The sequence below is a fragment of the Hyperoodon ampullatus genome, assembly GCF_949752795.1.
Source record: "Hyperoodon ampullatus genome assembly, chromosome: 3".
In the NCBI taxonomy this organism is placed as follows: Eukaryota; Metazoa; Chordata; class Mammalia; order Artiodactyla; family Ziphiidae; genus Hyperoodon; species Hyperoodon ampullatus.
The window spans coordinates 84,583,170-84,601,925 of record NC_136916.1 but is presented as its reverse complement, the minus strand read 5'-3'; the positions used below and the strand labels follow the sequence as shown (position 1 = coordinate 84,601,925).

Here is an 18,756-nt window from a genome sequence, read left to right as displayed (position 1 = left end):
TGCCTCTGAGGTGGGAGAGCCGAGTTCAGGACATTGGTCCACCAAAGACCTCCCAGCTCCACATAATATCAAACGGCGAAGATCTCCAAGAGATCTCCATCTCAACACCAAGACCCAGCTCCACTCAATGACCAGCAAGCAACAGTGCTGTACACCCTATGCCAAACAACAAGCAAGACAGGACCACAACCCCACACATTAGCAGAGAGGCAGCCTAAAATCATAATAAGGTCGCAGACACAACAAAACACACCGCCGGACGCAGACCTGCCCAACAAAAAAGCAAGATACAGCCTCATCCACCAGAACACAGGCACTAGTCCCCTCCACCAGGAAGCCTACACAACCGACTGAACCAACCTGAGCCACTGGGGGCAGACACCAAAAACAACGGGAACTACGAACCTGCAGCCTGTGAAAAGGAAACCCGAAACATAGTAAGTTAAGCAAAATAAGAAGACAGGCACACAGCAGATGAAGGAGCAAGATAAAAACCCACCACACCTAACAAATGAAGAGGAAATAGGCAGCCTACCTGAAAAGGAATTCAGAATAAGGATAGTAAAGATAATCCAACATCGTGGCAATAGAATGGAGAAAATATAAGAAACGTTTTAAAAGGAACTAGAAGAACTAAAGAGCAAACAAACAATCATGAACAACACAATAAATGAAACTAAAAATTCTCTAGAAGGGATCAACAGCAGAATAACTGAGGCAGAAGTATGGATAAGTGACCTGGAAGATAAAAGAGTGGAAATAACTACTGCAGAGCAGAATACAGAAAAAAGAATGAAAAGAATTGACGACAGTCTCAGAGACCTCTGGGACAACATTAAAGGCACCGACATTCGAATTATATGGGTCCCAGAAGAAGAAGAGAAAATAAAGGGACTAGACTGTGAAAATATTTGAACAGATTATAGTTGAAAACTTCCCTAATATGGGAAAGGAAATAATTAATCAAGTCCAGGAAGCACAGAGAGTCCCATACAGGTTAAATCCAAGGAGAAACATGCCAAGACACATATTAATCAAACCTTCAAAAATTAAATACAAGGAAAAAATATTAAAAGCAGCAAGGGAAAAACAACAAATAACATACAAGGGAATCCTCATAAGGTTAACAGCTGATCTTTCATCAGAAACTCTGCAAGCCAGAAGGGAGTGGCACAACATAATTAAAGCGATGAAAGGGAAAAACCTACAACCGTGATTACACTACCTGGCAAGGACGTCATTCAGATTCAAAGGAGAAATTAAAACCTTTACAGACAAGCAAAAGCTAAGAGAATTCAGCAGCACCAAACCAGCATTACAGCAAATGCTAAAGAAACTTCTCGAGGCAAGAAACACAAGAAAAGGAAAAGACCTACAAAAACAACCCCAAGAAAATGGTAATAGGAACATACATATCAATAACTACCTTAAATGTAAACGGATTAAATGCTCAACCAAAAGACATAGAATGGCTGAATGGATACAAAAACAAGACCCATATATATGCTGCCTACAAGAGACCCACTTCAGACCTAGGGTCACATACAGACGGAAAGTGAGGGGATGGAAAAAGATATTCCATGTAAAAGAAAATCAAAAGAAAGCTGGAGTAGCAATTCTCATATAAGACTAAACAGACTTTAAAACAAAGACTATTACAAGAGACAAAGAAGGACACTACATAATGATCAAGGGATCAATCCAAAAAGAAGACATAAAAATTGTAAATATTTCTGCACCCAACATAGGAGCACCTCAATACATAAGGCAAATACTAACAGCCATAAAAGGGGAAATGGACAGTAACACAATCACAGTAGGGGACTTTAGCACCCCACTATCACCAATGGACAGATCATCCAAAATGAAAATAAATAAGGAAACACAGGCTTTAAATGATACATAAAACAAGACGGATGTAATTGATATTTATAGGACATTCCATCCAAAAACAACAGAATACACTTTCTTCTCAAGTGCTCATGGAACATTCTCCAGGATAGATCATATCTTGGGTCACAAATCAAGTCTTGGTAAATTTAAGGAAATTAAAATCGTATCAAGTACCTTTCCTGACCACAACGGTATGAGAGTAGATATCAATTACAGGAAAAAATCTGTACAAAGTACAAACACATGCAGGCTAAACAATACACTACTTAATAACCAAGAGATCACTGAAACAATCAAAGAGGAAATCAAAAAAAAACCTAGAAACAAATGACAATGAAAACACGACAACCCAAAACCCATGGGATGAAGCAAAAGCAGTTCTAAGAGGGAAGTTTAGAGCAATACAATCCTACCTTAAGAAACAAGAAACATCTCAAATAAACCACCTAACCTAACACCTAAAGCAATTAGAGAAAAAAGAACAAAAAACCCCCAGAGTTAGCAGAAGGAAAGAAATCAAAAAGATCAGATCAGAAAAAGAAATGAAGGAAACAATAGGAAAGGTCAATAAAACAAAAAGCTGGTTCTTTGAGAAGGTAAACAAAATTGATAAACCATTAGCCAGACTCATCAAGAAAAAAAGGTAGAAGACTCAAATCAATAAAATTAGAAATGAAAAAGGAGCAGTAACAACTGACACTGCAGAAATACAAAGGATCATGAGAGATTACTACAAGCAACTATATGCCGATAAAATGGACAACCTGGAAGAAATGGACCAATTCTTAGAAATGCACAACCTTCCAAGACTGAACCAGGAAGAAATAGAAAATATAAACAGACCAATGACAAGCACTGAAATTGAAACTGTGATTAAAAATCTTCCACAAACAAAAGCCCAGGACCAGATGGCTTCACAGGCAAATTTTATCAAACATTTAGAGAAGAGCTAACACCTATGCTTCTCAAGCTCTTCCAAAATATAGCAGAGGGAGCAACACTCCCAAACTCATTCTACGAGGCTACCATCACTCTGATACCAAAACCAGACAAAGATGTCACAAGGAAATAAAACTACAGGCCAATATCACTGATGAACATAGATGCAAAAATCCTCAACAAAATACTAGCAAACAGAATCCAACAGCACATTAAAAGGATCATACACCATGATCAAGTGGGGTTTATCCCACTAATGCAAGGATTCTTCAATATACACAAATAAATCAATGTGATACACCATATTAATAAATTGAAGAATAAAAACCACATGATCACCTCTATACATGCAGAAAAAGCTTTTGACAAAATTCAACATCCATTTATGATAAAAACCCTTCAGAAAGTAGGCATAGAGGGAACTTACCTCAACATAATAAAGGCCATATATGACAGACCCACAGCCAACATCGTCCTCAATGGTGAAAAACTGAAACCATTTCCTCTAAGATCAGAAACAAGACAAGGTTGCCCACTCTCACCACTCTTATTCAGCATAGTTTTGGAAGTGTTAGCCACAGCAATCAGAGAAGAAAAGCAAAGAAAAGGAATCCAAATCGGAAAAGAAGAAGTAAAGCTGTCACTGTTTGCAGATGACATGATACTCTACATAGAGAGTCCTAAAGATGCTACCAGAGAACTACTAGAGCTAATCAATGAATGTGGTAAAGTAGCAGGATACAAAATTAATGCACAGAAATCTCTGGCATTCCTATACACTAATGATGAAAAATCTGAAAGAGAAATTAAGAAAACACTCCCATTTACCATTGCAACAAAAAGAATAAAACACCTAGGAATAAACCTACCTAAGGAGACAAAAGACCTGTATGCAGAAAGCTATATGACACTGATGAAAGAAATTAAAGATGATACAAACAGATGGAGAGATATACCATATTCTTGGACTGGAAGAATCAACATTGTGAAAATGACTATACTATCCAAAGCAATCTACAGATTCAGTGCAATCCCTATCAAACTACCACTGGCAGTTTTCACAGAACTAGAACAAAAAATTCCACAATTTGTATGGAAACACAAAAAACCCCAAATAGCCAAAGTAATCTTGGGAAAGAAAAACGGATCTGGAGGAATCAGGCTCCCTGACTTCACACTATACTACAAAGCTACAGGTATCAAGATACTATGGTACTGGCAGAAAAACAGAAATATAAATCAATGGAACAGGATGAAAGCCCAGAGATAAACCCATGCACATATGGTCACCTTATTTTTGATAAAGAGGCCAGAATATACAATGGGGAAAAGACAGCCTCTGCAATAAGTAATGCTAGGAAAACAGGACATCTATGTGTGAAAGAATGAAATTAAAACACTCCGTAACACCATACACAAAAATAGACTCAAAATGGATTAAAGACCTCAATGTAAGGCCAGACACTGTAAAACTCTTAGAGGAAAACATAGGCAGAACACTCTATGACATAAATCACAGCAAGATCCTTTTTGACCCAGCTCCTAGAGAAATGGAAATAAAAACAAAAATAAACAAATGGGACCTAATGAAACTTCAAAGCTTTTGCACACCAAAGGAAACCATAAGCAAGATGAAAAGACAGCCCTCAGAATGGGAGAAAATATTTGCAAATGAAGCAACTGACAAATGATCAATCTCCAAAATTGACAAGCAGCTCATGAAGCTCAATATCAAAAAAACAAACAACCCATCCAAAATTGGGCAGGAGACTTAAGTAGACGTTTCTCCAAAGAAGATATACAGATTGCCAACAAACACATGAAAGAATGCTCAACGTCATTAATCATTAGAGAAATGCAAATCAAAACTACAATGAGATATCACCTCACTCCTGTCACAACGGCCATCATCAAAAAATCTACAAACAGGGCTACCCTGGTGGCGCAGTGGCTGAGAGTCCGCCTGCCGATGCAGGGGACACGGGTTTTGCCCCGGCCCGGGAGGATTCCACATGCCGCGGAGAGGCTGGGCCCGTGGGCCATGGCTGCTGAGCCTGCATGTCCGGAGCCTGTGCTCCGCGGCGGGAGAGGCCGCAGGGGTGACGGGTCTGCATACTGCAAAAAAAAAAAAAAAATCCACAAAAAACTAAAAATAGAACTACCATACGACCCAGCAACCCCACTCCTAGGCATATACCCTGATAAAACCATAATTCAAAGAGAATCATGTATCACAATGTTCATTGCAGCTTTATTTACAATAGCCAGGACATGGAAGCAACCTGAGTGTCCACCGACCGATGAATGGCTAAAGAAGATGTGGCTCATATATACAATGGAATATTAATCAGCCATAAAAAGAAACGAAATTGAGTTATTTGTAGTGAGGTGGATGCACCTAGAATCTGTCATACAGAGTGAAGTAAGTGAGAAAGAGAAAAACAAATACCGTATGCTAACACATATATACGGAATCTAAAAAAAAAAAACAAAAAAACGGTCATGAAGAACCTAGGGGCAGGACGGGAATAAAGACGCAGACCTACTAGAGAATGGACTTGAGGGTATGGGGAGGGGGAAGGGTAAGCTGGGACAAAGTAAGAGTGTCATGTACATACATACACTACCAAATGTAAGACCGATAGCTAGTGGGAAGAAGCCAAATAGCACAGGGAGATCAGCTCGGTCTTTTGTGACCACCTAGAGGGGTGGGATAGGGAGGGTGGGAGGGAGGGAGACGCAAGAGGGAAGAGATATGGGCATAGATGTATATGTATTCACTTTGTTATAAAGCAGAAACTAACACCATCATAAAGCAATTATACTCCAATAAAGATGTTAAAAATAAATAAATAAATGTTATTATTAAAAGAGGAAAATAAATATGTTACTTAGCCCCCTCCTCCCCGCAAAAAAAGAATGTTATTTCCCCTTCCATGTACTCAAATAATACCAGTCAGGTCTCCTGAACCAACAGCAGGAAACACTCTCCAAGGAAAATAAATTCCTTGAGGCTATTTTATCGCTGGCACTGGTCAAATAGTTTTAACTGCTTACTGAAAAGTATGAGTATTGGAAAAAGAGAGAACTGAGCATGGAGGATGAAGAATGGTAAGGTAGATGACTGATCAGAGATAATGCTCTAAGCTTCAAGCTTAGGAGGTAGTGAGCCAAGTCCAAGCCAGGCAACTCAGTCAAAACTGCCAGCATTTTGGAAGCCAGGTCTGTCTATGATTGCCATTGGTACTATTGCTGATGATGGTAACAGTGTAATGTTTTACTTGGTGTGGGATTATTATGCATTATAGACAATCTGATCCTCTGAACGTTTAAAGGATGCTCAGAGGATCTGTGCAAGGCTGTGGGACCCAGGAAACAAAGAGGTGGAGTTATTGAGAGAGAATCATGGCAAGCAGTGGCCTCAGCAGGAAGGCAAAGAACAATATGATGGGCGAAGTCTGTGGGAAGGACTCAAAAACAGTTCTTTCTCAGTCACTCTCATGCCCAGTAGGCTTGCAATTACACCACAAGCACCGATAAAAACAGTAAAGGACAGTGGTTTTCAAAGTGTGACCCAGACCAGCAGTATCAACATCACTTAGGAATTTGTTAGAAACACAACTTCTCAGGATCTTCCCAGACCTACTGAATCAGAAACTCTGAGGATGGGGCCCTTGCAGCCATGTAGGTGGCTTTGATCACAGTTAACTTAGAGAACCTCTGGTCCAGTGGACAGAAATACGGACTGTTGAGGAAGACCATCAGTTTCAAATCCTTTGAAATGTTGAAATCAGAAAGTCTGCATAAACTGCTATGCCAGCCCTAAGCCATAGTAAGCATTCAAGACAAATCTCATTCCCTCGTCCTCTTCCTCCTCCTCCTTTATTTTCTCCTTCTTCCTCCTCTTCTCCTTCATTTTCATTGTCATCTCCATCAGTTGCAGCAGCAGCAGCAGCAGCAGCAGTAGAAGCAGCATAATTTGCAATAGCTACTGAAATGACATCACTAGATCCAAGGTTCCCCATTTGGCCATCCTGTGACTTACGCATCTTCTCTGGCAGGAGAGGGGAGAGAATGGATGGGCAGCTCTAACTCCAGCACAGCTGCAAGGGCATCTGTGCTCACAGCACTCAGCCCGGGTGCTGGGAAGCTTTTCAGGCAGGAGAAACCTGGCCACCAAGTGCAGATTCTGCCTCTGCTCACATCCTGCTTCCATTCCCAACAGTAATTGGAGGCTGGGAGCTCATTGTAAATTTGCTTAATTGAGCAGTTGAGGTCTTTATTGTCCTGCTGAGGAACTGCTTCTAAAAGCCTGCTTCTGGGCTCACAGCCCCTTTCATGCCTGTGCTTCACTTGGTATTTTCTCCACTCTCTTCTTGTCATAGACCTGTACCTCTGGGATCACCAACTTTTCCCTGTATTACTCTTTTAATTGTTTTTTTTTTTTTTTTAACGCAGATCAGAAAAATAGTCAATAATGCAGAGGGCAGGGGGCAGAGGAGCTGGCTAAAGCACACGAGCCAGAGTTGGGGGATTCTAGGCATCAGCAATACGGGGGGAGTTTCACAAAGGCTGGGAGAGATTCAAGATATGGGGGACACAGGCTTACAAAGTATGGTGAAGCTCGGAAACATTCAAAGCACTTCCTCATCCAGAGGAATAGAATGGAAAATGTAGCTATTTCATGACCAAGAAGCTCTGAAAGCTTTAATGATGGAGAGAAACCCAGAGGCGATAGCAGACAGAAAATTAGATATTGGTTTGCAGTGCAGTATTATGTTATTGTTTAGAGGAGGGGGAAAAAGCTTTCTTAAAAAAATGGTTAGTCTACTGATGCCATGGTTGGAAAACAGCACTCTCGTTCATTACCTCAGATGTACTCAGGTACAGAGAAATTGGAGGGTGTCTAGAGAGAAGCAACGAGATCAATGAAAGTAGTGCAGAGACTGACTAATACGAAGACAGCAAGGAACATGATGTGTGTGAAACACGGCTGCCTCGGTCCCAGGAGAGGTTTCGTGAGCAGATGATGGGTATTTGGGAGATACTCACATCATCCATGGAGAATGTATAGGTAGCCTCGCGTGATGGTGTTTAAATTAGCCCTAATCAAGTGAAATTAAGGAATTTATTATTTGGTTGAAATCCAGGAAACCCTAGACACTTATTCCACTGGGGTGCAGGTAAGTGACAGCCCTTATAGGTGCTACTCCCTTTGCCTGGGATGCTCTTCCTCTTAAACTTGGCATGGCAGACTCTTTCAATAATTCAGGTCTCAGCTTAGGTGTCACCTGCTCAGAGAAGACTTGACCTCTCTAAGAGAAGGTCAAGTCTCCCTGCATATGTAAAAGTCACTGTAGACCTGTGCCCTTCCTCTGTTGATTTCACAGAGCAATATGAAATTATCTTCCAGATTGAATTCTTTGCTTCCTTAGTGTCCAACTCTCTGGTGGAATGCTTGCCCCAAAAATCAGCGGTCTCGTCTATCATATTCACCACTACGTCCCAAAAACTAATCATTATTCCAATAACAACTCACACTCATAAAGCAGTTAAGTCATGGCAAGAACCCTGCTAACATAGACGTGTCTATGTTAACTTATTTAGGCCATGCAAAAACCTAGATTATATCGCTTCTATTTTTTTTCAGAAGAAGAAACTTGAGTCCCAGAGAAGGTGGGTGACTTCTCTAAAGTTGCACAGCTATAGGTGCTAGGGCTGGGATCTGAAGCCAGGTTCTCTAGCTTGAAAATCAACACTCTTAATCACTGCACTACCCAGTGTGTACCCAACTAATATGTACTGAATAAATGAGTCAATCAGTACATGAGTGAGTGAAGGAATGAGGATCTGAGTCCAGAACATCTGCCCAGAGCAGGAAGCAAGAAACGTACTGAGGTTTCCCAGCTTTAGTGAACGTGAGTCCTAAATGACGGCCTTCAAGAATCATCCAGATGTCATCCAACTGCAGAGATAATCCCCATGCTGATTACCTGTAGAGTGCTGAAAAGGATCTCCATGCCCTGAGCTGCCAGGAAGGCCTCCCTGCCAGACCGGAGGTTGGCAATATGCCTGAGGCAAAGCAGAAGCGCCCTGCGGATCAGCACATAGGAACTGGTTGTGTCATGGCTGTGCCAGTCCTGATGCAGCCTGAGCAAGATGGTGACATAGCCTCTGTTCAGTGCCCTGCGGCTGTTAGACTCCGAAACCAATGGGAAAGGACAATGTCAATCACAGGCTGGCCATACATGCCTGAGGATGTCCCAGTGTACCTCCCAAAAGATACTAATTCATCATAAAGGGAATGAAAATAACTTTCCATTGGAGAAAACTGGCAGGTATCACCTTCATCAAGTGACCAAAGTCAACATCAGCAGATAAGATGCCCTGAGAAAGACACACCATCACTTTAGGATCACTTAAGCACCACTTTAGCATCACTTTAGCATCCCTTCAGCATCGCTTCTATGATTTTCCTGCCCCCAAATGCATAACCTAAATGTTACTACGAGGAAAATCAGCAAACCCAAAATGAGGGACATGATGCAAAATATCCAATCTATACTTTTCAAAAATGTCAAGGTCATGAAAAGCCAAAAAAAACAAAACAAAACAGGGATTGAGCTAACAGAGACTAAAAAGACATGGCATGTCAGTATGATATATAATTATAATTTAGATCCTGGACCAGAAAACATTTTTTTTCTTTTGCTACATAAGGCGTTAGTGATGCAATTGGTAAAATATGAATAGTGTTTAGATTAACCCATAGTATTGTATAAATGTTTATTGTCAGATTTTGATAAACTATTATATGTTTACATAAGTGAATATTCTTGTTTTTATGAAATTCACCATTGTGAATGTCTATAACATTCTCAAATAGTTCAGAAAAAGGATAATAGTGTGCGGGGAGAGAGAAGAAAGGAGGTGGGGGGAATCCACAGGATTCCCATTCCTCTTTCCTAAGCTTCAGTAGACTTGGGATATTGTCATTTGGGTTGAGCAAACTATAAGGCTTAGGTTGAAAAGGAGAGGACCCTGAGTGACAGACATAATGTCAGGAAGGCTGCCATGTGTAACAGATGCGTTGGGTGTTTTCCCTGAAGAGAACGGAAGCCAGATCATCAAGGGGTTGGCTCCGTCAAGGAAAGGAACTCCTCAGGCTCAAGGATACCCAATAGGGAGCTGGTATCTATGTGGTAATGAGCAGCGTGGCACCAAAAATATCCAGAAAGAGGTTGAAAGTCCACCCAGCAAAGGATATGAGGACAGGGCTTCCTTACATCTGACAGGGAGCTGTAATAGCATGCTCTTACAGTTCTCTTCCCCTCTTTCACACCATGACAACCCTTTGTTAGTTGAATGGCCCTGCATGAGACCTCCCATGAGACCCCTCTGATGGGTGACTCATTTCTTCCTTTTTCCATTATGAAGAAAGAAAGGGGGAAGAATGGTCCAAGATACCTCTCTCAACAGTCCACATACACCACTTTTCATGTTAAGCTCCTCCGCCTACAGGGTTGGTGGACAGACCAGTTCAGGTCTACCCAGTAGATGGGGAGATAGATACTCTCTGGATCCTGGTCCTCTCTACCCCTGTGGACTAGGTACCCCGAAGAACTCTAACGGGCTGACTCTCAGGAACAAACGCCCACATCTTGCAGCTCTGCCCTCTCACGACTGCATTTCTCCATTATCCATACTGTTCATGCTGGTTTATGAGACAATCTATGTTTCTGGATGAGCATGTGAGACAGAGATCCCCTGAACTGTAACTGGATAAGCAAAATTTCAGCTCCAAGTCAGATTTTTTCCTAAGACCATATAAGTGCACATGAGTCAAACGATAAGATGAAAATTCAGTGCTTTATTCCAGAAGGGTTTTTCTCATAATATTAATGGAATTCTCCTTTTCTTCTACTTGTTTGTCAAATTCTAAATTGTCAGGCTTGACTGAGCCCCACTGAGATTTCTGACCCATTTGTGCAGTTGGTTTTATTTTTTTTTTCACTTTTGACATTTCATTCAGCCATGACCCTAAATTGAGAGCCATGAGCTTTATTCACTCCATGATGTGTTTGTGGAAGGTTTAAATCACCTTCATTACCTCCTTTAATGAATTATTCTTTTGTATCAAAAATATTTCTCTCCTCGGCTGGTCCCAGCCACAAAGCACTGGACTTCTTTACCGCCTAAATGAGGTTCCAGCCTATCCAATATCTGATGTTTAAAAGAAAATTCAGGATTAGGTAGGAAGTATTAAAGGAAACTATCACCTCCTGAAAAGAAGACAGAATGGCAAAAACAGTGCATGGAGGCCGCGTGGGCAGTGGGACGTTAAGAACTTTTGTCTTTTATCTATGTTAAGGGTATGAGACTAATAATGTGTTATCCTCATGACGTTCATCTCCCACTTCTGGGGGAGGGGGAGGGAGATAACGAGAAAAAAGTCTTTGATTGTCTGAAAGAAAAATCCCTTATCAGATCCCAATGATTTTATTCACGATTTCCTGTAAGATCCCAATGATTTTATTCACGATTTCCTGTTAATCTTCAACGAGCTGTCATGTTTACTAACATCGAAAATAGCTACACCTCCTCCCCCAACCCCTACCCTAAATCAGTCAATCTTTCTCCCTGAACGGCTTGGGAGTTTTGAAAAAGTCAATATGCACCTGAAACCCGACAAGAGATCCACCAAGCTGAACAAATGGAGAGGGGAGCCGAAGAATGAAATGAGGGTCACTGGGATCTGCAACTTGCAGAAGTTTGAGAAGATCTGAGGGGAGGACAGTGCTTCTCCCAGGGAGGCCAAATAGGAAGGAGAAGATGTGGGGTTTCATACATTCCTTTGGGTGGGCTCAGGGTTTGGAGGCCAGAGAAGATCCCCAGACCAGCTGTACTTTACTCTCTTTATGTAAATGGCTTCTTCCTAAGAATTTCCTTGGAAAAAGAGTTCCTGTTCCTTAATTTTTTTTTAAATTTCCGAAACAGATTGGTTTATGTTAAACTGGTTGGATGGGGTGGAATGGACAGAGAGGACTTCTGAGGACCTTTAATAGCTCACCTCCACCCCCTTCCCCATCCAAAGGCGCTCTCCATGCCCCCTTGTCTCCATCAGCCCCTCCCTGGCAGCCTCCTGCTGAAGTTCTTATCTGGCCAGTTTTCCTGTGGCAAACCTGCATCCTTGTCCTCACCTCCAATTTATCCTCTTAAGTTCTACTCTTTCTACCTACCTTTCCAGATTTTATCCTCCTGAAGTCTTATTTGTAGCTAATTCTCAGTCTAAAATGTGACCTCGCGCTCTCCTTAGTTTTACCCCACGTATTTCTTCACAGAGGTTCCAATGTTTTCTTTAGTGCAGACCCCACTGATGCAGCAGATTTTTACATTCAGGAAGAAAGAATAAAAAAAGGAAGGGAATATGCCAAGATATCAATAGTACTTATGAGGGAGGAAAATACGGATGATTCTATTTGCTTTGGGTTTTTTTAGACTCGACTTAGACTTTTCTGTACTTTTTATTCTCCACATCCTCTGCAATGAACTTTGACAATCAAGAAGAAAAAAGACAGGTTACCCTTTGACAGGAAGTCCGTAGTCTATAGGCCATGCCATGTTGTAAATGCCTGTGGGCAGGACAAGCAGTCCCCGGGTTGCCAAAGCAACCAATTCACCTTACCCCACCCCTTTCGAAAGTGAATTACCTACCTTGCCCCTGAAGGTATTTGAGAGCATGATCATCTCTATAAAGATGTTTGTCTTTTAACAGGAAAGCCCAGACACCTTCAAGACTCAAAGACTGGATTTCTCATGGGGAATTTCCAGCCCCATGACAGGTTGGTGGAGAAGTGCTTGGTGACCCAGATTATAATACCTGCAAGCAACCCAACGCTCTGCCACTTTTATTGGGCAAAACCAGAGGAAATTCCCATGACTGCTCTTTGTTTCCCATATCTGAGAATTTCATCACCCCCTTCAGAGGAAAGAGATAGCTTAAAGTGGAGGAAAAGTGGGAACCTGCAGCAGAGGAATGAGCTGGATGCTTTCACAACCACAGCTCTAGGAATGAGACATACAAATTAGTGCACACCTCCAAACTCATCTTTACTATCCTCGTGTACCCTTCACTGCCTTGCTGGGCAGAGCCTTCAGCTGTCAGCTTTCTTTCTGGAGTCCTTGCACATGGCTGTGACCTCCCCTGCTTTCTAGCTGTGTGACCTTGAGCATGTTACTTCACAGCTCTTGTCACTAAGGCTTTATCTAAAAAACAAACAAACAAAACTGATAACAGTCCCTTCCTTGTGGAACTGTTGAGAAAATTAAATGAGATAATATATATAAAGTAGATAGCTTGATGCCTGGAACGTAATAAGCACTCAATACCTGTTGCTTATTATACTTGCCATCATCAACATGATAAGCATCATCTATTTACTATTCCAACTCCCCCTCTGTCATTTTGGACAACAAACTGCCAAATGCTCAGGACATGAACAGATTCCTTTGGACAGCCTCACACAAGAATAGGAGCACTAGGATCACATAGTTGTTGATCTGCATTTTGGTTCTATCATTTACTAGCTGTGTAACCTTGTTTAAGTTACTAAGCCATCCTGGACTACATTTCCATCATCTGCAAATATTAAAGCAAGATAAAAGAGAGATAACTAAAGCATCACCCTTACAAGTCCATTATAAGGAATGAATGCATAGCGTAGCAGCTGGCATCAAGTATGTGCTCAATAAATGATAATCCCTTCCCCATAAGGATGACATTCAAACTTCAAATTCACTTCACTAGTGAGAATAGCCCAAGGAAAAGTTTCAAAATAAGTAAAATTTATAACCACAGTCCTTCAATCCCCATGTAATGGAATCGACTTCTCACCCCAAATGCCCACACATCTTACATAGCTGCCTATCTGTCCTTAGACACCCCAAACATACATACCGAGGACCATTCCCCCACATTATCCCAGGAGCCCTTACAGACAATGTCCATAATGGAGAACTTTTTACTTCCCCTCTCTGACCAACTTTACCCGAGTTGGGTCCCATGACACTAAAGCTTTTTTAGAAGACTGGGTAGTGCTGTAAGATCCTCTTGATTGATAATGGTTAAGTGTTTAATAATTCACCCTTGCTTTTGATAAGCACATACACGAGGAAGAATAAATACAAGGATTCGAGGCTCTCATCATTCTTAAGAACAGAAATCATCTTCAGACACATAGCATAGTAGGCCATTACTATCCAAAGAAATTCTTGCCCAGGAAGATTAAATAATTTTATTAAACAGATTTATTTCCTTCTGTTTCAGGAACTTCATGAAAATTCATTCATATGAACTACTGACAATTCAGTGAGCCCTTTACAAGACTGTGGCCCCCTTCTCATAAGAGAAGACCACTCAGCTGGGCTTATCAAACACCCCTCCCCAAGGCTTGCCTCCAAACCCTCTCCTCACTGGATCCCCCAACTGAGCAATTATATCACAAACACTGCCTGACCTTCATCAAGACTCCACATGCAAATACCCACCTGGAGCCACAGCACTCACACTGTATAATATCCCACCCTAGAAATCCCCCCTTGGGGACAATACTACAACCCAAGATAATGGTGACCTTAACTACAGCAAACAATCCACTGGCCTCTGCAACAGTGCTCTTTCCAGGGAGTCAATTTAGAAGATGTTTCTGGACAAAGCAGGCTTTTACCAAGACTTCTAAATCATATTACATGAACAATAAGCTACCTGTTTTGCCACTGTAACACCAGTTACAATTACTGAGTATTTATTTACTGAATGTTTCCTATGTGCTCAGCATTGGGCTAATCATTTTACATGGTCATCTCATTTATCTCATGGAAATGCTTGAAGATAAGCATTATTTGCCTCCTCTTACAAATGAAGACACAGAGGCTGAGAGAAGTTAAATAACTTATTCAAGTCCTGAGAGCTTATAAATGGCACGTGGAGAATTCAAATGGAATCCCCCATCTGCCTCCAAAGCTGACATCCCACATCATTATCCCCAGTGCCGGTTTGTACAGATTACACTGTTTTGCATTCAGATAAAGACCTTTAACGGTTACCAGGAGAACCAGCTTCTTGAGGAGGGTTTCCGAAAGGCTGAAGGAGATGAAGTCTGCGGAACAGCTGAGGTGCTTGAGGGGCGTGGCTTTCAGCCAAATGGAACCTGGCACCGTCCCCCCGGCCAGTCGCCCTCCGTCGCCCTCCCCCATCTTCTCTGCTCCCTCCCAGGCCCTTAAATTGTGGCAAAAGTTGATTTTTAATAGGAGACTCAAGGAGGTTTAAAGAGACAAGGGCTTCGCTGGTGGCGCAGTGATTGAGAATCCGCCTGCCAATGCAGGGGACACGGGTTCAAGCCCTGATCTGGGAAGATCCCACATGCCGCAGAGCAACTAAGCCCGTGCGCCACAACTACTGAGACTGCGCGTCTGGAGCCTGTGAGCCACAACTACTGAGCCTGCGCGTCTGGAGCCTGTGCTCCGCAACAAGAGAGGCCGTGATAGTGAGAGGCCCGCACACCACGATGAAGAGTGGCCCCCACTTGCCGCAACTAGAGAAAGCCCTCGCACAGAAACGAAGACCCAACGCAGCCCAAAATAAATAAATAAATAAATAAATTTAAAAATAAATAAATAAAGAGCCAAATTAACAGCCAATGGTGCCTCAGCTCCCTGGAGGAGATGTTCAGGACCCCTCCTGATGCCCGGCAGGGACCCCTGAGGCCAGCCGGGAAGTCAGGCCCAGTATGTGGCTGCAGGGCTGCCGAGGCGGAGTCGCTCTCAGCCTCCCCGGCAGCTGCTTCGACGCTCCTCACAAGGGAGAAGCCGCGCTGTATGTACCGAAACATAACTGATCTTAATGTCAGCAGTAATGGAAATTACACTCCATTATCATTAGCTCAAATAAGAATAATGATATGGAATTAGCTTGCAGGTATTTTTTTCTCTTTGTAAAATAGATACTTTTCAGTAAACTTGGCTCTAAAGGAAATTTGGGTTTCAAGCAAATCTTGTTTTCACATTGACTGCCTTTTGAAAATGAAAGATGCTTTTCCTAAGCTTCAGAAAGAGTGGCTAAGAAGGCTGAGAAACCATCCTTCAGAGCATTGTTTTAAACCTAGACTCGCCTACTGCTGGTTGGGTTTTTTTGAATCACCAACTGCTTCTAATACCTTTCCACAGATACATTCCCAAGCCATAGAAGTTTCTCCACTCTTGAGAAAGCCTCAGAAGCCATATCTGCCTCTTCCTCCACACACCCAGCTCTTCCTCTGGTCCTTGGAGAGTACCATGTCCAAGGTATTAGGCTGCAGTGCTACAGGGGAAGGGACCACTAACAAATAGGGACATACTCCAGACCAGAACCCCCTGCCACTTCCCTGTATCCCATATGATGAATCAATCTCACCTTGTACTTTATCAATTCTAAGGCATATATTTTTTCACATTTTAGCATTTCCAGAATTAAGATGCTTCTTACCAATGATGATGTTTCAATGACAACTGGCAGCATTTTTTCGCTCTTCATGGCACATAAAAATTGGAGCATCTTATAGTCAATGACATCCTAGATTTGAGGAAGTAGGATTAATTTTTCAATATTTAGTTTGAAAATTCTCTAAAAGGAGCTTGTTCCCAGCAAGAAATGATTGCTTGAGAGGTTTGCTCAGCATATGGGAATAAGCATAGACAGTTTGCCCTGAAAGCCAGATCTTGCTGTGGCTAGGTATGCGGTGAATTACCAGCTAAAACCATACTCATACCCCCTAAACTCCAGGAACCACCATTCACTCTTTCAACAAACACACTTAACAACTATTACGTGCTAGTATGTGCCAGGCAGTATTGTAGGCACTGGGGATATTAGAGCAGGAAATGAGATGCACAAAGTCTCTACTCTTAGGGGCTTGCATTCCCATGGGGGAGCTGGGGAGACTCTCAGATCCAAATAGATGCGCACACACACACACACACACAAATTAGGTAACTTCAGACAATGACGAGTGCTACAGTGAAAATCAAAGAATGATTCTAGAGGGACTGGTGGGGCTGCTACTTTAGACTGGGTGGCTGGGGCAACTCTTTGAGGAGGGGGCATTAGCACTGAAACCGGAATGTAGGAAAGAATCAGGCTGCAGAGATCCGGGGACAGAAAATTCTAGAAATCTGGACAGCAGAGCAAGTAGAAAAGCCCAAATTTGGTGAGTGCAAATAACAAAAAGTCTGGAAGCTAAAGCCAGGTGAAGAAAGTGAGGGGAGAGCAGTAGGGCAGAGATCAGAATGCGGGACCCCCACCGCTTTGACATTCATCACAGCGGGTTGTGCAAACTCAGGTCGGGGGGGGGGCAGATATGTCGGTCAGATTTTCTCACTCTCCTTTTTGTTATTTGTTTTTGACATCTCTGCAAGAAAGCCCTTAGGAATGATCATCTTTGCCTGGACCTAAAATTTCCCAGGAGTTTTCCTATCCATCCAGAGTTTTCTTTTGAGTCTGGATTCTTCGTAGGGAAAGAAGCACCTGCTAAGCCCTAAGACGAGTCCCAGTCCCTTCTGGGTTATTGTAGAGAACCTTCCTCCTAGTTTCATTTTGCCATTTCCACTGTTTACTCATCAGAAGGCAACACTTAAAGAAGAAAGCCAGGATTTATACCTGGAAGAAGAAAAACAGAGCACTTCCCCGCCTGCCTTTCTCTGTCAATGGACGAGGGAGACACCTGTCTGTCAGTGGCGTTGCCTGCTTCTGGCCAGAGTACAGACAAGCAGTGTGGACTACAGGAAAACAAATCTGCACGTGCAAACATCACGTGCAAATTGGTTCACACTGCATTATGCTTCCAGGCCTTGAGCATGCGCAGAGCAAGGTAAAGAGCTCAGCCTCTGTGCTCCTGGCCCGCTGTCCTTTGGCCTGATGTCATACGGTAGCACAGCACTGAAAAGTCCCGAAGCAAGCGTGAGCCTTGCGCTTCCTTGTTTGAACTCCACTCCTATCCCCCGTGGTCCTCCGAGTGCCCCTTCCCTACCGCCTGGACTGTGCCCGCAGCAGCCTCCTGCTTGACCCGCATGCCTCCCCTCCACTGCCCAACACATCGCACTAAAACACACACTCAGATGCTGTCATCCTCTACTCAGAAAAATGGAACAGCTCAGGGAAATCCAGAAGATCTATGGATGCCAACAGGAGCCTAATGTTCTCTGGGTCTCCTTGTATGGGCGTAGCAGTTGCCAGGCAGCCTGGGTGTCCCTGGGATTAGGGGGAGGGGCTAAGGAAGAGGCTGAGCAGGGTCTCTGACCCCTGCTGCCACCAGAACAGCTCCACCATCAGCTGTTTACATGCAATGGCTCTGCCAAGGTTTTCATTTCAAGTTTAATACCTACAGTTTATTTCTTTAAAATAAAAATTAAAGATTTGAAACCCTCTGGTAGTGAAATGAAGTGGGATTTCAGTCCCACTGTGCCAAGTACACATCATGCAATCTTGGGCAAGTCAGCCAACCTCTCTGAACCTCAATGTTTTGTATAGAACAGTTTCCCAGCCTGGAACTATGGACATCTGAGGCCGAATATTAGGTCGTAGGGTCGGGGGCAGCTGCCCTGTGCACTGTAGGATATTTAGCAGCATCCTGCCCTCTACCCACATGATGCCAGGAGCGCCCACACCCCCTGCAGATGTAGCAATGAAAAATGTCTCCAGACCTTGTTAAATGTTCCCTTGGGACAAAATCACTCACGCTGAGAACTGCTGCTCTAGAAGAGTTAAATATTTACCTGTCTTGCAGGACTACGGTGAGCATTAAATGAGATAATATATGAAAAAGTGCTCTGCAAACTGCTATTATTAGAAGTCTGTTGGAAGCATCTGACTTACATCCTGACATAAACGAA

At 42.6% G+C, this 18,756-nt stretch overlaps 1 protein-coding gene across 1 annotated transcript in view; it reads right to left on the bottom strand.

Moving 5' to 3' along the window:
- LOC307049551 (cytosolic carboxypeptidase 4-like) overlaps nt 1-15,087 on the bottom strand; it is a gene marked incomplete at both ends in the record, with an annotated part of 54,009 nt that extends 38,922 nt beyond the window's left edge. Inside the window, 2 exons of the mRNA XM_079699110.1 lie at nt 8,826-9,032; nt 14,938-15,087. Of these exons, the coding sequence (XP_079555236.1) occupies nt 8,826-9,032; nt 14,938-15,087 (357 nt within the window). The remainder of the gene's footprint in view (nt 1-8,825; nt 9,033-14,937) is intronic.
- Nucleotides 15,088-18,756: the final 3,669 nt, after the last annotated feature.